The following is a 25,518-nucleotide window of genomic DNA, read 5'->3' as shown; positions in this document are numbered from 1 at the left end:
TGTTTTAAGAACAATATCTGTTTTTAAATTGCTGAGTTGTGGCTTGATCTATGCTCTCTTTTTTTAACAGTTGTTGTACTTACCTCAGTACGGTCCTTCAAGAATAATCTCATCAGTCTCTTGTGACTCTACCTCTCCAGTGCCATCAGGTGTGATTATCTTGGACATGAACTGGCTCCTACAGAAAATCTTTGCTAGATTTGGCAACTTTGCTTTGAGCCCAGCATCCGGAACAAACAAACAGTTATGGAGTTTTGAGGAGGTGGTTGGAGCCCTTAGCTTGAATGATGGCGAAGGAGATGCTGAGGCTGCTTTGGAGTTGCTGGAGACATTGGAACTAATTTTAAGAACAACGGAAGGAGATTATGTTGTGCCAGCTTGGTTGAAAAGAGGGGGACTTCAGAGACGAAGGTGGGAAAATCTGAGAGGGGTAGTATATCGCTGGAGAAATGACAGCAGGATATTTTTTAGTCATTTCTTTGTTGGCAGACTTCAGATTCAACTTATTCGCATATTTGGAAAAGACAAATGCAAACTGTGGAAGGAAGGAGCGCTGTTAGTCACAGAGGCTCAGGTTAGAATTGAGGTCTCAGAAGACAAGAGATCTTTATACCTAATTGGATGCTGGGGAGACAAAGACAAAGACGGTGACTGTTACAATCTCTTGGAGAAGATAGAAAAAGAAGTTGAGACTCTTCTCAGGAATGGGTGGGATCAAAGCTGTGAAAAATTGTACCTTTGTCCTATCGAGCTACGTGATATAACTGAGGCATCGTGTACAAATTGTGACAAGGAACAACAACTATCAATGCAATCTGGCATAACTAGGGAAATCAAAGGATATAGTTTTGAGGAGATCCTGAATGCTGAAATAAACAATGGGTCCCTTTGTGGTAGTAATATTCGAACATGGGAAGTCTTGTTTCCACAGCATGACACAAGAATTTTACGCCATCTTGGATGGAATTGCAACACACGTTTTATTGAAGGTTCAACATTAAAAAAACTTTACCACCTACTGGATGAGATACATCCAACTGGACATGATTGGCGATGGTTGGCAGAATTGCTTGGGAAAGCAACCATCAGTATTGTCAAACAAATTGAGGAAGAAGCTACAAAAAAGGGATTATCACCAACAAGCCTTGTCTTAAATCGGTATCCTGTGACTATTTCACAGCTAAAGCAGTCTTTAAGTATAATGAAGAGAGAAGACTGCCTACCTGAGATTGAAAAAATGATGATACGTTTCAACTCCACTTAGTTCCAACTAAGATCTCTTTTGTATGTTTATTGAGGCAATTTTTCCTCAATGGGTATGGTTACTGGGACAGGAAATAAGCAGAATCTCTCCAGAGATGGGAGGGGTTAGAACCTCTCTAATGTTCTTATTGGTTTGAGCTTTGGTGAGCTTCTTCTCTCTTCCTATGCTTTCTTTAACAAAAAACTCTGGGGAAATTTTCCAAATATAGTTGCCAGGAATAACAACTCAACTGGTTCTAACCTTCTATATGTTACTTAGACCAAGAAAAAACATGTTGGCTGACATTAAGCTGTAAAAAATTGATACAGAGTTTTTAGTTATGATTCTTCATGGCCTAAAGTAAATCTGTGACACATTTAGCCAATTCCCTCTAGGCATACCATATGATGAAAGAATTTGTAAGTAAAGATTACCTTTAGTGAAAGAGGAACTTCACACCCCTCAATTCCTAGGGTTAAATTAGCTTCTAACGCTCCTTTAGCTTTTGCACTGGGGATTCTTGCAACTAGCCCCGGATGATGATAGAAAATAAAGGGAATCCTGGCCACGGAATTGTTTTCTTTTGGTTTATGTCACTGCTTGCAATATTTTTTAAGGTATAATACTTAATATTTTACTGGTTACATCATGCACTGTTTCTCACATTTCATTTTAAGCTAATGTTTACTTAAAATAAATATCAAGTTTTTGTAAGGTATTACAACGTACCTATTTAGCATTCATTTGCATGGCATAAAATATGTACACATACTGTATGCTTAAAGTGATATTAAAGGCAAGTTTATTTTAATTTTTTATAATAAACATGTCATACTTACCTGCTCTGTGCAGTGGTTTTACACAGAGCAGCCCCAATCCTCCTCTTCTCAGGTCCCCCCGCCGGCATTCCTTGACCCTCTCTCCTGCCAAGTGCCCCCAGCAGCTTGCTCTGGGGGCACCCAAGCAGGCTCGGTCCTGAGCCGCTTCTCTGCGTGTCCATTCACATACAAAGCCATGGCTTGTCCCCTCACCCTTCCTCTCCTCATTGGTTCACTGGCTGTGATCTCAGCCAATTAGGAGGGAGAATCCCTGGAGAGCTGAGGCTCTCGTGCACATTGCTGGATAGTATTAGTATTAGAGGAGGCTGCTGCACACAGAAGGTTCTTTACCTCCATGCATGGAATGCATGGAGGTAAAAAACCTTGAGCCATTAAAACCGCTTAAATTTGTCTGTAAAAAGTCTAATGCAAAAAGCAAACACATTATTATGCATTGCCTAATAGGACAAAATGCTTCAGGCTTTTTACCACCCTCTAAAAATGCTTGTTTAATATTTACCCCGTGCATTGCACTAACATATCACAGCATGCAATACAGAGTACAGTGATACCTATTCCTGCTCCATGAGCCGCTTTCCAACACACAATTACATGCACAAGGGCATGTTAAAGCGGAGCTCCGCCAAATTTTTTTTTTTTTAAAGTCAGCAGCTACAAATACTGCAGCTGCTGACTTTTAAAACATGGACACTTACCTGTCCAGGGCGCCCGCGATGTCGGCACCCGAGGCCGAACCGTCTCTCGGTCCTCGGGTGCTGCCACCTCCATCTTCGGTGAGGGAATCAGGAAGTGAAGGCTTGCGGCTTCACTTCCCGGTTCCCTACTGCGCATGCGCGAGTCGCGCAGCGCAGTACGGATGGTCCCTGCTGTCTCTGGGATCTGTGTGTTTCCCAGCAGACAGCGGGGGGACAGGAAGTGGCGTAAATAACCACAGATTCTGCGGCTATCTATGCCGGAAGTGGGTACAGATACCTGTAATATACAGGTATCTGCACCCCCCTCCCCCCTGAAAGGTGCCAACTGTGACACCAGAGGGGGGGAGGAATCCGATGAGTGGAAGTTCCACTTTTGGGTGGAACTCCACTTTAACTTGACAGTAAGTTTTTTGGACTGTGGGAGAAAACAAAATAACCCGGACCTCAACACTACAGGGCAATGCTAGCCAGTGAAAATTTATGTCACACTTCGCTTTCCTTCATCCCAGAGCCAGGTCTTCCCTGTGCTTCCTTTCCCATAGCCAAAACAGGAAGTGAGAGACAATCCTTCCAAAGTGAGGATATTCCTCGTTGTCACCAGGATCACTAGAACTAGTGTGGACCTGTGGACAGCCCAAAATTTGGGATTTTCTTTTACATTCACTTTTGATGACAAAAAGAGAATGGAATCTCCCTAATAAGGGCACAGACAGCAAGACTGACAAGAATTTTAATCCCTTTACACTCTATCCAAATATAAAAAAAAAAGCTTTGCCTTTATTTATACTTTAAGGACAGCTTTGGAAAAAAAATTCACTAAACTGTCCTCCAGCTAAACTTATTTTTTTTACTTTTTTTTCTTTAATATTACATTGTACACAAAGAACGAAGTACATGGCTGTAGCTAAAAAAATATTCTTAAAATGGCTTGTAATTGATAATAGATTTAAATGCCTATTATTATTTAATGCAGTTGAAAGACAATGGCCCTCATTCAACCATTTGGGCCTCATGCACACTGGTTTATTGTAAATGCTGTTTCTTCTGACAGGAGAAATTCAGCGTTAAAAATCACCTACGTTTTCAAAACAGTTTAGGAGAGTCTAGCAGCAGTTGGGGTTTGGACATTTATTTATTTAATTGGCCAGATTTGTTTGCTGGTCATTGAAAAGAATATCACGCTGAAGTGTTAAACGCACCTAGCTCTTAGGCGCATGTAGATGTGTTTAGCCACGTTTGGCGGTTTTTTACCCAAAAGCTCCTCTCCTGAACGCAATTCCTCTTAGTTAAGGAGAAGGAGCTTTGACTGCCTCTAAACTCTGCTGCTCCTAAACTCTTGTAAAAGCCTACAAGTGCATGGTTTTTAGTTAGTTAAGTTCAGGGGCTTTGGCAAAAAAACGCAAAAAGCTCCTAAACATGAGTTTAGGAGCAGCATTGTGCATGAAGCCTTATGCCCCGTACACACGGTCGGACTTTGTTCAGACATTCCGACAACAAAATCCTAGGATTTTTTCTGACAGATGTTGGCTCAAACTTGTCTTGCATACACACGGTCACACAAAGTTGTCGGAAAATCCGATCATTCCGAACGCGGTGACGTAAAACACGTACGTTAGGACTATAAACGGGGCAGTGGCCAATAGCTTTCATCTCTTTATTTATTCTGAGCATGCGTGGCACTTTGTCCGTCGGATTTGTGTACACATGATCGTAATTTCCGACAACGGATTTTGTTGTCGGAAAATTTTACATCCTGCTCTCAAACTTTGTGTGTCAGAAAATCCGATGGAAAATGTGTGATGGAGCCTACACACGGTCGGAATTTCCGACAACAAGGTCCTATCACACATTTTCCGTCGGAACATCTGACCGTGTGTACGGGGCATTAGAGGTATATTTATTAAGCAGTAAATGTAACGTTCACAGAATGTTCACTGCAGGTAATTCAAATAAGGCACATGCACAAGGCAGATACACCTGCAGTGAATGTTTGGTGAATGTCACATTCACTGCTTTATAAATACGCCACTTAGTCTATAAGATTCTTCATTGTAGACTAAGTGGTAATACTGTAGTAATATTCTTCTTAGTGTTCTTGAATATTTAGAGAAAAAAACTGCATTTCGGATCCTTCATTTTGGGAATCCACAACCATCTGAATCATTACGGGCAACTGCACTTGGGGTTATAGTCACGTACTGTATTTAAAAGCAATCTGGTATATGACATTTCATCCTGTAAAAATCAAAAGTAAGTCAACTGAATACATCAACAACAGTTTTCTTTGCTTGTCCTCCCACTTTAGCTCCCCTTTGGAGATACTAAAGCCTCGTACACACGATTGGATTGTTGGCCAACAAAACCGTGGAATTTTGTTGGGCGTTGGCCCAAACTTGTCTTGCACACACACAGCCACACAATTGTTGGCCAAGAATTACGAACGTAGTGACATACTACATTGTTTTTCAGCTCTTTAGCGCCACCCTTTGGGCTCCTTCTGCTAATTTCGTATTAGTAGAAGTTTGGTGAGTGTTAATTCGCACTTTTCATTTCGCACTTTTCATTTCGCGCTTTTCAGTTTGTTTCTGAACAGCCGTTCTTCAACCAGCCATGTTGCGGAATTGGAGGAGATAATGTGTTATTTATTATTGGCCTTGGAGTTATTGCTTTGACATTATTTTTTTGGTTGAATAATGATTTGATTTAGTATATTTTCTATATTTTTGGATGCATAGAATTAACCTTTTTCTTTAAGTTCTATTGGCACATATCATGTCTAATTTGATGTGTTTTCTTTTTTTAATGCACAATAAAAAAAATTGTGGAGAATAATACTTGACTATGTGTTTTACTTCAAATGACAGTTTGGGAGTAGGCAGTTATACTTAAAAAAAATACAATGTAAAATTGACAAGGGACACCAAATAGTTGTATCTTTGATCTTAAAAACTAGGGGATAATGGTGTTGTGGTAACTTGCCCAAATAAAAAAACAAAACAAAAACATAATAATATTATTCTTGATATCACTAAAAAAAAAAAGGCCTTTGAAAATTAGTTTGCAATAACTCCATCAGTATCACCAGCAAAGCATTATTATCCCAAAAAAGAAGAAGAGAATTGTGCGCTTCATTTCGAGATTTCATAATTTGCCACGTCACGAATGGTAATTCCAACGCCAGTTTACAAAACCGACCGCTTCTGGCTCTTCCATGCTTTCGGGCATGCATGTTTGTACTTTGGACTTTTGTCCGACAGACTTGTGTACATGTGACCGAAAAAATCCGACAACACACATTTGTCCGCAGAAAATGTGAAAACCTGCTAGCCAACATTTGTTGGCGAAAAGTCCGACAACAATTGTCCAATGGAGCATACACAAGGTCAGACTTACTGCCAACAGCCTGACATCGAACATTTCCCATTGGAAAGTCCGATCGTGTGTACGGGCCTTTAGACATTGTCAGGCCAGCTGAGGTTTTTGTCAGTTCTGAAACACCCAAACCATATAATCTATTAAAACGCAGGAGCTGCAGATCTACTTTAGGAAACCCTGTAAGCAATTTTCTATTAGATAGAGATTTTTTAAACTTCTCTTTTTTGTCATTTTGAACGCATGAAAGGGAAGTAAAAGATACAACAGTAACTGGTATTTCCTCTATATTAAGAGTTTGTAAATTCCCACATGAATAGACTTGAGCAAGATGTACAACTCAGAGTGAAAATAACATGCATTTTATAGATACTATTTTTTGTAAAATTTCTAAGATTTCCATTAAAATAAACTTTTTGTAAAATTCTACTCAGATGGTGCATATTATTTAAAGGGGCTCAATTCAGAGAATTTTTGCAGCCATGTATTATGGGATCTTTACATAAAAAAAAACACACTTAGGCCACGTACACACGATCGCACATTCCGACAACAAAATCCATGTTTTTTCCGCCGGATGTTGGCTCATACACACAGTCACACAAATCTTGTTGGAAATTCCGAACGTCAAGAACGCGGTGACGTACAACATGTACAACGAGCCGAGAAAAATGAAGTTCAATAGCCAGTGCGGCTCTTCTGCTTGATTCTGAGCATGCGTGGATATTTTGTGGGTCGGAATTGTGTGGACACGATCGGAATTTCCGACAACGAATTTTGTTGTCAGAAAATTTGAGATCCAGGTCTCAAATTTTGTTTGTCGGAAATTCTGACGGAAAATGTCCGATGGAGCCTACACATGGTCGGAATTTCCGACAACAAGCTCCCATCGAACATTTCCCGTTGTAAAATCAGACCGTGTGTATGTGGCATTAGCGTACCCAGCCTGGGAACGCAGCACACTAAATGCCCGCATACAGGTCAAAACATAATGATAAACTAAAAATAGGTGTGCTATCCCTTTAAAATAATATTCAATGGAGCAAAGACAGCTAAATGTCAGAATAAGCACAATACATATGCAAATATAAATAATTATTAGGTAAAGGGGTTGTAAAGGTTTGTGTTTTTGCACCCTAATGCATCCTATGCATTAAGGTGAAAAAACACCTGGCAGTCACCGGCCCCCCAGCCCCCCCGTTTCACTTACCTGAACCCCTTCATTCAGTCGGTGGGGATGTGCTGTCTCTCTCTCCACGGGCTCCCGGCTCTTGATTTGATAGATTGATAGCAGCGCAGCCATTGGCTCCCGCTGCTATCAATCAAATCCAATGACGCGGGCACCGGGGGGGCGGGTCCTGCATTCGTCCTCTATGGACGCCAAATGCTGGACTCGGGAGCGCGCCCCCAAGGTAATTCCCCGGGAGAGCGCTTCTCCCAGGGGGTTATATGATGTGGGGAGGAGCTGCGAGAGCCGCCGAGGGATCCCAGAAGAGCAGGTTCGGGGCCACTCTGTGCAAAACGAGCTGCACGGTGGAGGTAAGTATGATATGTTTGTTGTTTAAAAAAAATTTAAAATTACCCTTGCAATCACTTTAATTCAAAGAATAAAGCAAAACAATGCAGATATATTAAAATGTGTGCAGTGCTACCCCCCACAGGGGGGTACTGGTAATAACTGGTTCTCAAATAAATTGAGAATGCTTGTCCCCACAAGCACCTGTTCATACACACCGGCTCCAACACCTCAGCCTAGGGGATGGCTTTTTGATATCTATGCATGAAGAACTTTAAACAGGAGGGGGGTTAGGGTGTGGGATACTCTTAAATGCTGCACATTAGGAATGAGCTCGATGTTCGAGTCGAACATCGGGTGTTTGCCCGTTCGCCGAATTCAGAACATTATGTGGCGTTCGCAGCAAATTCGAGCACCGCAGAACACCCCATAATGCACTGCGAGTGCATTGGCGTCTTATGATTGGCCAAAGCATGCCCCTGACCTGCATGCTTTGGCCAATCACAGCATGCTCTGCTGAGAGAGCCATAATTGGCCAAAGGCACGGTGCCTTTGGCCAATCATTGCTCAGGGGGCTAAGTCCACGCCCCACACTATATAAGGGTGCTGCTTACACGCCAGCCGTATATAGTGTAATGAATTATGAGAGATTAGGCTAGTTAGTGGCATGCAGGCAGTGTATTTGATATAAATATACTGTCTAATATATATATATATATATATATATATATATATATATATATATATATATATATATATATATATCTTAGATTAGATATTCAGTGTAGAATCTATATTCAGACAGTGTAGTATATATAATATAGTGTATTGAAGTGGTTAAGGGGAACTCTGCGCCAAAATTTTTTTTAAAAATGGCGTGGGGGTCCCCCTAAAATCCATACCAGGCCCTTCAGGTCTGGTGTGGATTTTAAGGGGAACCCCGTGCCAAAATAGAAAAAAAAACTGGCAGTCTGCAGGAAGAGAGGGGGACGAGAGAGTGCCCCCCTCCTGAACCATAGAAGGCCACATGCCCTCAACTTGGGGAGGGTGCTTTGGGGTCCCCCCAAAGCACCTTGTCCCCATGTTGATAGGGACAAGGGCCTCATCCCCACAACCCTTGCCCGGTGGTTGTGGAGGTCTGCAGCCAGGGGGCTTATCGAAATCTGGAAGCCCCCTTTAACAATTGGGCCCTCAGATCCCGGCCCCCCCATGTAAATGGGTATCGAGTACATTGTACCCTTACCCATTCACCAAAAAAGTAAAAATGACAGGAGACAGTTTTGGACAATTCCTGTATTAACCACTTCAGCCCCAGAAGGATTTTCCCCCTTCCTGACAGGCCGTTTTTTGCGATACGGCACTGCGTCAATTTAACTGACAATTGCGTGGTCGTGCAACGTTGTTCCAAAACAAAATTTATGTCCTTATTTCCCCACAAATAGAGCTTTCTATTGGTGGTATTTAATTACCTCTGCGGTTTTTATTTTTTGCGCTATAAACAAAAAAAGGCCGACAATTTTGAAAAAAAAAACACAATATTTTGTACTTTTTGCTATAATAAATATCCAAAAAAATAATAATAAAAAAAGTCTTCATCAGTTTAGGCCGATGTATATTCTTCTACATAAGAATCTAAAAATCACAATAAGCGTATATTGATTGGTTTGCACAATCAGGCTCACTTCTGCATAGAAACCAATGAGCTTCCAGGTTTTATTTCCAAAGCTTAATTGAACAATCTGGAGTTAGAAGCTCATTGGTTTCTATGTGGAAGTGAGCCTGATTTTGCACTTTCCAGCTTTAGTAAATAAACCCCATTGTGTACTTAAAAGTGGGGTATGCCTGTATTTTGGAACCATTGACATTTAAACAGAGATCAGAGCTAAAAATAGCCACTGATTACTGTATAAATGTCACTGGCAGGGAAGGGGTTAATACTAGGGGGCGATCAAGGGGTTAACTGTGTTCCCTAGGTGTTACTCTAACTGTAGGGGGGGGATGGGACTGACTAGGGGAGGAGACTGGGCGGTAGGTCGGTAGACCCCCTTGTTAAAGGGGGCTTCCAGATTCTGATAAGCCCCCCACCCACAGACCCCCACAACCACGGGTTGTGGGGATGAGGCCCTTGTCCCCATCAACATGGGGACAAGGTGCTTAGGGGGGGACATGTGGCCTGGTATGGTTCAGGAGGGGGGCCGCTCTCTCATTCCCCTTTTCCTGCGGCCTGCCAGATTGCATGCTTGGATAAGGATCTGGTATGAATTTTGGGGGGACCCCCACCCAATTTTTTTATTTTGACATAGGGTTCCCCTTAAAGTCCATACCACACCTGAAGGGCCTGGTATGGATTTTGGGGGGGGACCCCCACACCATTCTTTTATTTTGTCCAGGGGTTCCCTTTAATATCCATACCAAACCTGAAGGGCTTGGTATGGATTTTGGAGGGGACCCTACACCATTTTTTTTTGTTTGGCATGGGGTTCCCCTTAATATCCATATCAGACCCAAAGGGCCTGGTAATGGACTGAGGGGAACCCACGCCATTTTTTTCAATGATTTTTTTATGTATATTGCTAGGATCCAGCAATACATTACAGTCACGAGCAATTTTAAATGACATTTTTTCCTTTAGAAATGTCATTTTGCTACGAGACTGTATGGGAAAAATGTGCTACTCTACAGGCAGACTAAGGGGACCCCCCCCCCCCAAGGCACAATATTTAAAGGAATATTTCATTTTTATTGTTTCACTTTAAGCATTATTAAAATCAGTGCTCCTGAAAAAATGGCCTTTTTTAAAACTTTTTTTTTGCATGGATACATGTCCCCTGGGGCAATAACTTGCATATAAGCCTTTAAAATGAGCACTTTTTATATTTCATGTTCGTGTCCCATAAACTTTAATGGTGTTCCCACAAATTTTTTGCCTGTTCGCATGTTCTGCTGCGCACCGAACCTGGGGTTTTTTCGGCTCATCCCTACTGCACAGTAAAAGCAGGACAATTTTCCCCAGGCTCCCATTCTGCTCTGGACACAGGGGAATGGCTAGTACTCTGAAATCCTCTGAGAGCTGTCTCAGTCCATAGCTACCCCTGGCACTTACATTCCAAAAGCACACAGTCACCAGGGATCTGTCAGGGCTGGGCTTTTAGCAGCTTCCTTCTCAATGTGTTTAGTACCCCCTCCTCAATGTATTCCTGTGAAAGACTTTGCCCGGCTGATGTCCCTTCTGGTTCCTGATCCTGTTCATCTGCCTCCGACTATGCTGATCTATAATTTCCTGATTACTGGCCTGTCTGACTACCCACTTTGGTTACCGATCCCTAGGTTATTGTTTTGACTATGTTTACTGATCTGTACCATTTTTACCATTAAAATAAAAGGTGCATTTTTTTACTGCATTCCTGTCTGATTCATGGTTCCTGACAGGATCACAACTCAGGGTCAGTACTCAGAAGTCCCCAGGACAGCTGCACAATTTCCAGCTTCCTCCAGACACACCCCAGAGAGGGAGACCTTCTCTAGACCAAATCCTGTAAGGTGAGACCTCAGAGAACACCTATGCAGTCCACAGGCTGCCTCAGGGGTCAGCAGCTTCAGAGGCTTCAGAACCCTTACACGACCGTAATCAACAATACTCCTCCAGGGCCATCACTGGTATGTAAGGAACTCACTCATCCCAAACACAGAGCGATGAAAAAAAGCCAGGCCAGTGATACTGTATAATTCAATATTGTTTAATAAAAGAATAACACTCACATTAACAATAGAGAGACTGGGCTTAGAGAGCACTGCTGCAATTACCTGCAGGCATGATGTCGTCACTGGCCAGGCCATGCCCAACATGTTTTGTCACCGAACAGACATCATCAAGGGGAGAGATCTATAGAGATGTATTTCAGATGTGAGGAATGAAATGTAGTCTCTAATCAAACCTTTCCTGGGAGAAACATGGAGGCTATCCTTGCTAACATTTCATTTTGTAAATGCTAGTTAGCTGTAATGCAGACACCTCTTCCTTTAAAAATATGAGCCCAAAATAGGTATGCAAATAAGAATGTCTTATTCACACTTGTTCCATTTGGTGACTTTTGAAGGAGCAGAAGGTCGTCATAACAGCTAGGCAGCTAGCATTTTCAGAACTAGGCTATCATTTGCAGCCTCTATAGTTCTTTTAGGAGAACATTACTTTAAATCCCAGTTTAATATAGGCCTCCCCACTCTTTTACAATAAAGCTGACTACATGAATACAATGTATTTAATAAAACGAATAATGTAAGTGTAGCGCTGTAGATTTGCAATCTACCGCATGTTAGGTAAATTTAGTAAATTGTGCGTTAGGAAAGTTAAAGTTTGCCTCTGTTCTAGCTTGGCTAAGTTGTGTGTGTTTCCGTGCTGGCCGGTGGGTGTCGCTGTTGTCACTGGTCAGGGTTGAAAAGGCAACATGTTGAAGCGTATGGTTGCTCCTCTGTCCCGGAGGCACGCTCGGTGGGGGTGGTCCTCCGAGTTGCATTCTGAGCGAGGGTATTTATGGGACAGACGCCATATTTTGGGGTTCATTTTACAGCCACCTGCTGGCCCTCCTGGCCGACAGGTATGCGTTAAGGAGCTACCTCGTGGTCCTCCATTCGGGAGGCTCACGATACAGCGGCGCAGGGGTGGGTCCAGAGGCTTGTCTGGAGCCTACCACCGCGGCCGAGGAATGGTCCTGAGCTGTCGGTCCTGTGTGACAACCAAGGAGATCCCAGGGGAGGACCCATCTTGGAGAGATCACGCAGCGTGCTGGTCTATAGAGGGGCCTGGTGACTCGGTTGGAGGACGTATCCAAAAGTAACTATACAGCATAGTGTTGCCGGCTCGGCTTAAAGGTTCAAGCACTGTGACTGACTTTCACTACAGAAAAACCTATACATCCTGTGGCAGAGGATCGTACGGATTTTGTTCCCAAACAAGTCTGTGGCAGAGACTTTGATTTGTGCTGCGTGCTGGCTGCTAGACCGGTGAGAGAGGCCTATCCAGACGAGTAAGGAGTGTGTCCCACGAGGGGAGCGCATTCCGTATAGTATTTGAATTCTACCAGGACATTTTGTCAAGAGAACCCTACCAGAGAATATTTGAGTTTCTTCTGCAAGTTTCCTTTCTGCCTCTTTCCTGCTACTTCCTAAGTCGTTTGTTTTAATAAAGCATTGAAAACATACTCCAGTGTTGGTGCGTGTGTTGTCCGGGAGTAAACTCAACGGAACCCTAGACCCGGTGCCGGTGAAACAGAGGGAAGCAGAGTGAAGGTAACAGACCCGCTTAAACCAGCAGCTCCACTGTGAGTCAGTGCTGCATAAGTAATAGGTACTAACCTCCATCTTACCTTGGTTTCCAAGTCTCCATGGTTGCCCCTGCGTCACCATTTAACAAAAAGACATCATCAGCGGCCAACTTCTTCTTTCTTGTTCATGCTGGCCCACTGGTGATGTCCTCACCTTATCTCATGTATACGCTGCATGACATTAGCTCATCTGTTGAACAAAAAAGCTTTTCAGCCCTTAAGTATATACAGTAAACACAAATGGGCTTAGCACACATCCTTGTGGCAACCCTGTACTAAGGTACACCTACGGAACAATTAACCTTTACCCTCTGCTGATTATTGGCCAGGAAATTGGCCAGGAAATTTAAAATCCAATTACAAATGATTGTGCTTAACCCCAGCGAATTTAAGTTAGCAAAAATTTGTTCGGTAAGATTGTATTTGTAGCGCTACCTCTGCAAGGGCCACTGAGTTGTGTTCCAGGTTCTTCTTCCACTAGTGTGTGGGCAGGGCCTACTCACCCGTGCAAGTGGGGGTACCTTTTTCATGTACATTGCTGAGCCCATGCCCTCTCCACCAGTCCAGCTTACCTGTGCCACCTCATTCCCAGCGACAGAATGGGATCTCACCCAGCACTAGCGTGGGCATCCTGCATGCTCAATATTAACTCCTTACACTCTCCCGTACCATTTAGCCAGGTATATGGGGTCTCCGTACCCCAGGTTCAGTCCCTGTGTCAAAAAAAAAAAAAAAAACAAGTTCGATACCATTTACTTTGTAGGAACTGACCGCTTGGGAGGGAACCAGAACCTTGACCACCCTCGCTACCGGAGGACCTGTCCCCATCGTCAGGTACCACTCATGAAGCCTGGCTGCTGTACACTTCTCACCAGCTCTTGGTTACCCATGACAACTGCTCTCCAACTCCAAATCCTCTGCCGAGTTAACCCTTTTTAGTGGCCTTGCTTTATACCACATGTGTGCTTTACAGGCCCTGTTCCTCTGACAAGCCATGTATCACCATGCACCCCTTGAATAACTTCAGACCAGGCGTGAAACAGCTTTACTGAAGATTCATCAAACACAGTTCAACAGCACAGTACACAAGAAACAGCATCCACTGTCTAAATCCTGCCGCCTCAACCTCCGCAACATCTCCAAAATACGCCCCTTTCTAACCAATGACACAACAAAGTTCTTAATTCACTCGCTGGTCATCTCTCGCCTCGACTACTGCAACTCCCTTCTCATTGGCTTACCTCTACACAGTCTATCACCTCTTCAATCCATCATGAATGCCGCTGCCAGACTCATCCACCTTACCAATCGCTCTGTGTCTGCCACTCCTCTCTGTCAATCCCTCCACTGGCTTCCACTCAGCCAAATAAGTAAATTCAAAATTCTAACAACTACGTACAAAGCCATCCACAATTTTGCCCCCAGCTACATCACTAGCTTAGTCTCTAAATACCAACCTACTCGTTCTCTTCATTCCTCTCAAGACCTCCTGCTCTCTAGCTCCCTCGTCACCTCCTCCCACGCTCGCCTCCAGGACTTTTCCAAAGCCTCTCCAATCCTATGAAATGCCCTACCCCAATCTGTCTGCTTATCCCCTAGTTTATTAGCTTTTAGACGATCCCTGAAAACCCTTCTCTTCAGAGAAGCCTACCCTACCCACACCTAACCACTGTATTTTCATTTTTTCCATCAGCTCATCCCCCACAGTTATTACCTTTTGTTACCACTTGACCCTCCCTTCTAGATTGTAAGCTCTAACAAGCAGGGCCCTCTGATCCCTCCTGTATTGATTTGTATTGTAAGTGTACTGTCTGCCCTCATGTTCTAAAGCTCTGTGCAAACTTTTGGCACTATATAAATCCTGTATAATAATAATAATCCAGCCCTAACTAACTAATGCAGGCTGTCCAGATTCTTGCCTTTCAGAGAAGCAAAGTCCATTCAGCATGAATCTAGTGATTGTAGGTTCCTAGTCCAGGGAGAATCCCAGCAGGTGACCCAAAAGAGAGCCACGTGCTCTAGTAGGACTACATGTTGCATAGTTGCCAACATTGTAAAAAAATCATAGGGACACTTTTTTGTCTGTAGGTGAAGTCTTATAATAAATAGGGGCGGGGCATTAATTTGAAGGCGTGGTGTAGAAAGAAAAGGAAAATGCGGTGCGCGTAGCTCGTCGCTGCAAACAGTGGGCGTGGTTTAAATGAAATAGCGGGCATGGCTTAAAGAGGGCGTGGCTCAAGGGTGTGTGGTCCGAGCCCGAGATGAACGAGGGATGGAGGGAGAAAGAAAGAAAGAGATAGGGAGGAAAGAAGAGAGAAGGAAGGAAAGAAAGAGGGATGGGCGGACAGCAGGCCCAGATCCTACACCACAATAGAAATATGTGTATGTCAGAAAGTTTAACAATCAGCAAATAAAGATATTCCAAACACCTGGTGTTGGTGCTTCAATCATGTTTGTTATGGTGTCAGGATGATTGAAGCGCATTATTTCTATTATTACATTGTAATATAAAATGAAATCGTTCAACTCACCATAATACAGAATTAGTGGGAGCTGTGAGTGTGTCACTTGTCACGTCGCCTGGCACCAGATGCCATCAGGTGTCCCCAGTGGAGTCCCTCCTTACATCAGGTGTCCCCAGCGGAGTCCCTCCTTACATCAGGCGTCCCCAGCGGAGTCCCTCCTTACATCAGGCGTCCCTAGCGGAGTCCCTCCTTACATCAGGCGTCCCCAGCGGAGTCCCTCCTTACATCAGGCGTCCCCTGCGGAGTCCCTCCTTACATCAGGCATCCCCAACGAAATGCCTCCTTACATCAGGCCTCCCCAGCAGAGTCCCTCCTTACATCAGGCGTCCCCAGAGAAGTCCCTCCTTACATCAGGCGTCCCCAGCGGAGTCCCTCCTTACATCAGGCGTCCCCAGCGGAGTCCCTCCTTACATCAGGCGTCCCCATTGGAGTCCCTCCTTACATCAGGCGTCCTCAGCGAAGTCCCTCCTTACATCAGGCGTTCCCAACGGAGTGCCTCCTTACATCAGGCGTCCCCAGCGGAGTGCAGAAAGAACAAAAAGAACAGTGCCCTCTAAGTGCAGTATGCAAGTATTTTAATGTAAATGAAAGGTATATTAAAATTCACTCACAAAGGTGTAATGGGAATGGGCATGTCATTCGCTCTGACTGCCGGGTGAAGAGGAGGTCCAATGATGTTATTATTGACGTGTGTCCGCGATCCTTTCGTTCCTCCGGCCACACTGCTGGTATACAGGGCTTCCGGATGACGGGGACAGCATTCAGCGGCGTGCACAGACAATCGTTACTTCCGGGTCAGACCAGCGGGCGGTGCTTCACGTTCGGGACATGCGTGTCCCCCAGCGGAGTCCCGCCTTACATCAGGCGTTCCCTGGGGAGTCCCTCCTTACATCAGGCATCCCCAGCGGAGTGCCTCGTTATATCAGGCATCCCCAGCGGAGTGCCTCCTTACATCAGGCGTCCCCAGCAGAGTGCCTCCTTACATCAGGTGTCCCCAGCGGAGTCCCTCCTTACATCAGGCATCCCCAGCAGAGTCCCTCCTTACATCAGGCATCTCCAGCAGAGTCCCTCCTTACATCAGGCATCTCCAGCAGAGTCCCTCCTTACATCAGGTGTCCCCAGCAGAGTCCCTCCTTACATCAGGCCTCCCCAGCAGAATGCCTTCTTACATCAGGTGTCCCCAGGCAGCGGAGTCTCCTTACATCAGGCATCCCCAGCGGAGTCCCTCCTTACATCAGGCGTCCCCAGCAGAGTCCCTCCTTACATCAGGCGTCCCCAGTGGAGTCCTCAATGGCACCCCACAAATACATTCAATGGCACTTGCAGCGGCAGCCAGGAAAACAGCAACATTCACTCCTCTGGCTCAGAAAACAGTCTATGGGTTGCCTTTTTGTAAAGGTTTATTGCAGAATAACTTGAATGGGGCCTAAAGAAGCTGTGGGATACTCCAGAACATTGAAGAGGAATGTGAGGACACTTCCTTTTTTGCAGCTACTTCGTAACACAGTCCCCTGAGCCATAGGACATAAAGTAAATAGCACTGGGACACCATTAGCAATGTTCCAGGCCAGACAAGCCTTAAACTTAGTTCATCAGGGGTTAACAGCAGCAACAGTCACTAGGATTCCTCTTTCAGGTCTGTATGCACAGTGTCCCTGGGACTTGGATGTCTCCCTCTAGACTTAGGCAGACAGTTTCTCAGTGGAGCCTCCAAACCAGATTCTCAGTGAAACCCCACTTCCAGGTCTCAAAAGACTTAGCAGCAGGAAAGTCCCCCCAGTAATGCACAGCTGAAACCTTGATAAAATAGACCAGATCTTCAGCTGGACTTTCAGGAAGGGCAGCTGCCATTCTGGCTGGGAATCTCTCATCCTGGGGAAGCACCTTGCTTTTTGAGGCTCAAAATAACTATACACTCCCCAACCACCATCTGGGCACACCTCCTCAGGGATTGGCTGGAGCAGCATAAATATTCAGGCTTCTCATTTGACTCTCCCACCCTCTACATTCTGAAAGCCTCCAGAAAACAGGGTAAGCAATAAAACTCACAGCCTGCAGAGCCCAGAGCAGCTTATGATTGCTGCTCTGCTGATTACAGGCAAGCCACAGAACTAAAATTGGCCTAACCAAACCTAGCAGCCAATCTGGAAGGGTGCTACATAATAAATGCTGAACTAAAATCATGGCTGTAAGGCTAATGCAATAGCATTTTCTGTGGACAGATTGGCTCTTAGGCTCTATTCACACCAATGTTTTTACATGTTTTTTGCAGAAACGCAGGACATTATTTTTAACATGTGTTCCTCTGGAACACTTTCACATCAATGCATTTTTGTGCCTTTCTGTGTTTTTGGTTCAAGAGACTTCAAAGAAGCTGCAGAAAAGCATGTAGTGTGATTTTACAGTGTTTTTACCGTGATTTTGCCGCAATTTGTGTTTTGTGTTTTTTAATCTGCCCAACAACAAATTTGCCAAACCCCCCCCTTCATAAACAACGCAAATCACAGCAAAATTGCATGTTCAAAAATGCAAAAAGCACAGCAAAAAGCACTGCAGAAACGCTCAATAGAAACATGCATAGATGTGAATCGAGCCTAAAGGCAAATTGTTAGTTATCCAACCCTGATCTAATACACTTTTTAATGTGGTTACATCTGCTACACACTTACTCAGGTATCCCATTACCACAGAACAATTGGTAAAAATGAATAATAATTACCACAGAACAATACTCCTCTACATTTAGGCTGGGTTCACACTATTGCGAATTGGATGCGATTTACCGCATCCAATTCGCATGTCAGGAGATTGTGAACGGCTCTCTATGGAGCCGGTTCACACATCTCTGGAGCAGCTCCGGTGCAAATTGCACAGGGTTCCTTTGTGTCTTCTGGTCCATTTCAGGTCCGAATTCAGCCAAAAATTCGGACTGAAATCGTACCTGAAACTATGAATAGGGACGTACCGGACAGATACACACAGGTTACATACGCCGCAATCGTTAAAGCAAGAGCAATAATTCTAGCACTAGACCTCCTCTGTAACTCTAAACATGTAATCTGTAAAAAAAATGTAAAGTGTCACCTATGGAGATTTTTAAGTACTGAAGCTTGGCACCATTTCACGACTGTGCGCAATTTTAAAGTGTGACATGTTAGATATCTATTTACTTGGCGTAACATCATCTTTCACATTATACAAAAAAATTGGGTTATCTTTAATAGTTTTTTTTCTATATTCATGAAAAAAAAAATGCGTTCCAAAAATTGCTGCACAAATACCGTGTAACATACAAAGTTGCAACAACCACCATTTTATTCCCTAGCGTGTCTGCTAAAAGAATATATAATGTTTGGGGGTTCTAAGTAATTTTCTAGCAGAACCAGCAGATTATTGGGAGACAAGTGTCAGAATTGGCTTGGGTGGCAAGGGGTTAATTACCATAAGTAATATACAAATAATTATTATATATTGTCTTAGGTAATTTACTATATTTTCAAAAACTGTACTCAAGCAGGTGGCTTAACGGACAAATTACTGAAGTTTGAAGTTATAACTTCAAACCAGCAATTTCACAGTAAATAGATTTATAATAAATTATTATGTTATAACATGTAGCATAATAATATATGATTTAGCTTGATTATAACAGTGCCTTTTCAACAGCAGCAGATTGATTCTTATTCTCCCTCTTAACTGTGTGAGAAAAACATGGGATTGTGGGTAAATTTTATACCCATAAACCCATGTATTCCCTTGTAGTTAAGAGGGCTGGGCTGGAAGGGAGCATTTGTCTTTTAGACACATGCCCCTTCTATGACACTGCAGTGAGAGGCGTGCCTCCACTGCAGCATTTTTATTAGACAGCTGGGGCTAATGGTATTTTATCACAGGTCCAAGACTCCAAGCTGTCCATTGAGCTCAGTGCCTCTGATAAGAAGTGAGGAGAGGCCCATTTGGGGTCTCTGTGACCTCAGGTCTCTGAGCTATGACCCTCAAAGCTCTTTTTTCTTTTTTAATGTTCATGGCAGGTGAGGCTCTGCCTCACCTGCCTCCCCTGACTGCACGTCCCTGGCCAAAATTGCACTGCAACTGCACCAAAGTAGCACTAGACCTTTTTTCAAAAATGCTTTCCGCTGTGCTACATTGATGTGAATGGGCACCATTGAAAACATTCCATTGTCATACTATTCTGTGCGACTCAAGTCACATCTAGTGTGATCTAGGCCTAAGTCTCACGCTGTAAACAGGAGAAAATATTACAGGATCTCTTTGCTTCATTCAGTTTCTAAATTTCTTCCAATTTATCCTATTTTGACTGACTGACTCAAGTGCATGCACACATTTTCCAGGTTTGCACTTGATAGTAACAATCTTATTACTATCCTGTGTTTTTTAAAGCCATTATTAAATACATCATAATTTAGATCACAAAGCAGTTAATTGCCAGTATCCTTTTACTCTGGCAGGATTATGTCTAGAAGAACTGGGAAGACCAGGAATGTAATTACATTGTACTAGTCTGGCAGTTTGTACACATTTCCTAGTTTTAAATGTTAAACCAAAGTAATGTTCAGTAAGACAGCTTGTGGATGTGCAACACTACAGGTTTATCATGAAAAAGCATTTTACTTACTACAGTACATTGTATCAGTTAATATTCTATTTTAGGCTTTAAAATAAATAACTGGAGTGTTGGTAATGGGAACACTAAGCGGCTGAAAATAAAGACTAATGTATTACACTAAGGAGATTACAACAAGCAGGCTGAAATGCATGAGGCCAGCTGGAAGAAGTAATTCTCTGTGAAGAACAGCTACGATGGAGACGTTACCAACACTGAGCTCACTACACACAAGGTAGAGTACCATTGATGAGTCCTATTTACCTTTGTGTAATATTTGTCCTATCTATCTTGTCCACAGCAAAAAGTCATATTCTGCTTTTCATTCTCTACCATCTAGATACAAAGAAAAATAAGCCACTATTTTTTAACTTGTCTTACATTAAAAAAGTGTTACCTACAGCACCCCATTTTAAACCTTCTTTGGAAAATACCAATTACAATCTAAAAACCAATACAGTCACCAGATGTTAATGAAGGCCTAACAAGGCAAAGGGGTAGATTTACTAATGCTGGTGCATTCAGAATCTGGTGCAGCTGTGCAGGGTAACCAATCACCTTCTTACCTCAGCTTGTTCAATTAAACTTTGGCAATAAAACCTGGAAGCTGATTGGTCTCTATGCAGAAGTGAGCCTGATTTTGCATTGATTTTGAATTGTAATGTTTGCTATTCATTGATCTATTTTCTGTAATAGGTTATCATATTATGGACCATGCAACTATGTTGTTTCTCCATTTGGAAGAAATAGTTTGGTGTTTTTAGTTGTAAAATGATTGACCAGAATTCTAAATGCAGGGTCAGATATAATAATCTTGACCCCTTGTCAAGTTTTGATTGATGTCTGCGTGCCCGCTAGGTAGACAAACAAGATATTTGGGGGGCACACCCTAAAAGATACATTAAATATGGTTCAGCCATAAGACCATACAGTAGAAGAAAATATTACAGCGCACACATACAAAAAAGACATTTACCTCCAGCAAGGCTAGTTTAAAAGACCTAAACATTTTCAACAAAAATTATTAAAAAATATGGGGATTTGGTCACACCATATTGCTATATGGTGCTAATCCCACTTACTGACAAAGTACCCCATGATTAGTGGGTCCTACACAAATCCTGCTCCTCTGAACCATGAGAGCAATACACTCTTCTAAATGGGAGAATCTTGAGGTCTCCATCCATGACACAAGTGGACACTAATGAGAGGTACTTAATGAGGGAGTGGGGTGCTCCTCACCCAAAAGGATTTGGTCAGAATCCATACAATAGACAAACAAGATATTTCGATCCTTCGAACACGTTTTCGATAAACGAACACGTGGTTGTGGGAGCAAACGATATTGTCATCATGTGATGAACAGATTTCGAATGATAAATCACTTAATGGACAAAAATGAATCTGTTTCTCGTTCGTTTTTTGCCTCTGGGTCACATATGCACTGTACCAACAGTTCAATTTTTAACGGGAGAGAAACACATTAACCTTTCAATTTATCATTCGTTTGGCAAAAGGTTTCCAAACTTTACCTTCGATTTTACCTTCGACTGTCCAAATGACAGATTCTTGAACGATCTTTCGTCTAGTGTATGGGCACCATTTCTTTTTCTGTTAGTGCATTCATCACTAGAATAGAAAGTAAAGGGAAATTCTACATTTTAGAGTTTTCCCCAGAACAAGAGGTGAGTGTATATCTTCCAGTGGGAAACCTGTTCTAGTGGAATTCCCCTCACTTTAATTAGTTTTCCCGCTCGCCTTCTGTTGTGCCTCGGGGTGCAGGAGGTGCAGGGAAATCTTCCTAATGAGATGTAAACAGCAAAAAATAAACTGACAGGGATTTAACCCTTCTCTCTATTCACAACCAAAAAAAAAAAGTTTTGGCCTTGCATACACTTCCACAACCTAGTCTGCTCCATATTTAGTTTTGTGTATACTGTAATAGCGTGTATTGTGTATTTAATACAATTCAATATCATTTATGATATTATGCTTATATTTCATTTTTTTTTTTTTTTTTTTTACAGAAAATTGTATTTTATTAATAGTGCAAGCTCTTCTGATTGATATGTTATGCAGTTTTCTGCAAAGCCAAAATACAGAACTTGTGAGTGGTTCTCAACTTTTTTCTAGAATAGGAATCATTAGGCTGGCCACAGTTGCCCTAACTGACAAGACTTGGCTGTACAGAGGTGCAATAATAAAATATTGCATGTGTCAGTGATTTTTTTTTTTTTTTCTAAAATTTTGTTGAGCTAATGGCCAGTTGTTTCTATGGAAAAAGGAAAGAGATTTTTCCTTGAATGCATTAAGTTCTTTTGTCAATTGAATAGGTGAGAGGATCATGGTGGGTCTAAACAGTGCATAAATCATTCATGAGCGGATAGACATTTAACGATTTGATGTTTTCAGTGAGAAATTTGCCTATTCATGGCTACCTGAATCAAACCAATATCTAATGCCCCAGCTAGTTTTAGTAGGGAGTAATTTTAACTGGGATTCCCTCACACAGGGAACCTCGGATTATTTTAGAAGGAAGGAGATACAATCAATGATTGTGCATGCTCCTAAAAGGTACCAGTTGTTTTCTGTTCAATAGATATCTTACAGTCTATGTTAAACCTAAGGATGGCATTTATCTTTAACAATAGTTAGAGAATCTACAGAAATTAGTCTTACTGTACTGTATGTCTCTAATACTCCTGTTTAATCACTCTTTAATATGTACGGTATATGATTTATATTTACTAATTGGCTTAAAAGCAATACTGCAGAAACCACAGAAAACACCAAGAAAAAAAGCTAATATTTTAATGTTAATGATGATAATTTATGTACTTGTTGGGAAGATAAAGTAATGTTCTTCACTGTTAATGACCTATGGCACTAAATACTTTTTTTATTTTTAGTTTTGAGTAGAGTAGGGAATGGTTAGAAGGGTTTATTTTTTACTGCCTGTGTACCAGTTGGGATATTTCCACTTATCCCAGAGGTGTAGCAAGAAGTGAGAGAAAATATATCAAAGGGAAAAAAATTCCCCTTAAAGACAACTATCCCCGTTGTCATAGTACACATAGATGGGTGAACCTCCCTGATGGGGACACAGGCAACAATAAATACCTGGACTGGAATCCGCAATAAATAAAGAGCTTCAAGTGTCCCACAAAAACTCATAAACAAAAAAACAAAAACCACAAAAATATTGTTATTCACATGATTGTACCCCAAAACCCTAACCCATGGCCAAACAAGGGGCTGAATTGGCTAAAGAGTCAAAGTTTGGACTGCATCTAGGACTAAACCACTGGCTTATCCCTAATTAGGACCGAGTTTTCTTGTGGAGCAGTAAAAACCTGACAGAGAAGCTAACTCTTCCATCAATCTATCCAAAATGAAAAAAAGATTTTGCCTATATAATATTTTAGGTCTTTTAAAACCGCTTAAGGACCACCCTATGTACATATACTGTGGCAGGGCGGTCCTTGAGCGCAAAATCACAGACCTGTATGTAATTCCATCTTCAGGGTCTCGGGGGCGCACGTGCCGCTGGAGACCCACTCCCACTGTGATTGGACACAGCGAGAGCCAATCAGCGGGTCGAGCAGATGCCATGTCCGCTGAGAACACAGCGATCGTTTGAAGAGAGGCAGATCGGCGGTCTGCCTATGTAAACAAGGCAGATCGCCGTTCTGCTAGTAAGGAGGACAGAGATCCTGTGTTTCTGCTAAGCAGGAACACGGATCTCTGTCTTTCTTCAGTTAAGCTATCCCCCACACAGTTAGAAAACACTCCCAGGGAACACAGTTAACCCTTTGATTGCCCCATATGTTAACCCCTTCTCTGCAAGTGTCATTTGTTTTAGCACTTATCACTGTATTGGTGTCACTGGTCCCCAAAAAGTGTTGCTTAGTGTCAGATTTATCTGCCTCAATGTCGAAGTCCTGCTAAAAATCGCTGATCGCCGCCATTACTAGTAAAACCACACAAAAAAAGTCCATAAATCTATCCCATAGTTTGTAGACGCTATAACATTTGCATAAAACAATCAATATATGCTTATTGGGATTTTTGTTTACCAAAAATATGTAGCACAATATATATTGGCCTAAATTGTTGAAGAAATTAGATTTTTTACATTTTTTTATTGGATGTGTTTTATAGCAGAAAGTAAAAAGTATTGGGTTTTTTTTCAAAGTTGTAAGTCATTTTTTGTTTATAGCGCAAAAAATAAAAACCAGAGAGGTGATCAAATACCACCAAAAGAAAGCTCTATTTGTGGAAAAAAAAAATGACATCAATTTTATTTGGGTACAATTTTGCACGACAGTGCAATAGTTAGTTAATGCAATACAGTGCCGTATCGCAAAAAATGGCTTGGTCAGGAAGGGGGTAAAACCTTCCGGAGCTGAAGTGGTTAAACATCAGCCTGCTTTTATCTGCTCTGGACAAAAGCTAGATATTACCTACAATGCAATTCCATCTATCAGTGACCCCCCATCCATCTACAAAATGTATCAGAGCTGTTAGGATGTAAAGTCCTGAGCAGATACGTTTGCAAAAAAATAAATAAACAAAAGACAAATGTAACAGGTGGAGTTTAGTCCTAAAATTAGTTCGCTTTTAAAAATGAACAAAATATTCGAAGATATCACTGATAACTATTTTCTCAGTAATCCTATTGCTGTCTGATGCCGACATTTGTTTAGACATACGTATTTTACAATTTTTCAGTTTAATGGTATGTGTCTGTAGAAAAAGACCAAATGAGCAAACATATGACAAGGTTTTCTTGTAATCTTTTCCTCAGTTTTCCCATTTTGCTGTAAAGATTTGAAGCTACACATTGTTAGTCCACCAAATGAGGCTGACCATGTCCAAGTCAGATTTTAAGAAGATCTGGAGTAATTGACTGGCAAGAAAGCTGATTGTCTTAATGGAAAAAAGGTAAAAGTAAATGCTATGAATTAGAGCTTGTTGTGATGATTAAAGTGTTACTAAACCCACAGAACATGGAAATGCAAATATTTTAGTAAATATAAACCGCTAGATACCTTTTCTCATCAGCAGAATATATCAGTCTTGTGACTTCTATCAGTGTCTGGTTAAAGCTTGTAGGAGGGGTTTTCATTCTCCTCTGACTGTCCTATGAGGCTGCAGGACCCCTGACCCTCTCTCTGGACAGTGCTGTGACCCATCCCCCAAAAAAATCTCTCTAGAAATACACACCAAACTGAGCATGTGCAGAGGGCCCCCAATGCTCTGTATTATCAGCAGCAGATGGATTGGGGACTGTGGAGGAAGGGGAGGATCAGAAAAGAAAGGATCAAACAGCCTTTTTGCACAACGCAGAGGATTAAACTATTAGGTTCCACATTGATTTTAC

The 25,518-nt window shown here is 42.3% G+C and overlaps 2 protein-coding genes across 2 annotated transcripts in view; both read left to right on the top strand.

Moving 5' to 3' along the window:
• Positions 1-5,609, top strand: part of LOC141131695 (probable serine/threonine-protein kinase pats1) — a 34,350-nt gene extending 28,741 nt beyond the window's left edge. Inside the window, exon 8 of the mRNA XM_073619257.1 lies at positions 71-5,609. Coding sequence (XP_073475358.1) covers positions 71-1,264 — 1,194 coding nt within the window. The 3' untranslated portion in view covers positions 1,265-5,609. The remainder of the gene's footprint in view (positions 1-70) is intronic.
• Positions 5,610-20,276: 14,667 nt separating this feature from the next.
• The window catches only part of LOC141131694 (protein tyrosine phosphatase domain-containing protein 1-like), an 88,374-nt gene continuing 83,132 nt past the window's right edge, over positions 20,277-25,518 (top strand). The window contains exons 1-2 of the mRNA XM_073619256.1: positions 20,277-20,370; positions 24,943-25,079. The gene's annotated coding sequence lies outside the window, so the exon portion shown is untranslated. The remainder of the gene's footprint in view (positions 20,371-24,942; positions 25,080-25,518) is intronic.

The sequence above is a fragment of the Aquarana catesbeiana genome, linkage group LG03 (assembly GCF_042186555.1).
Source record: "Aquarana catesbeiana isolate 2022-GZ linkage group LG03, ASM4218655v1, whole genome shotgun sequence".
NCBI lineage: Eukaryota > Metazoa > Chordata > Amphibia > Anura > Ranidae > Aquarana > Aquarana catesbeiana.
Note: the sequence above shows the minus strand (reverse complement) of the source record. Positions and strands in the feature narration are given on the sequence as shown.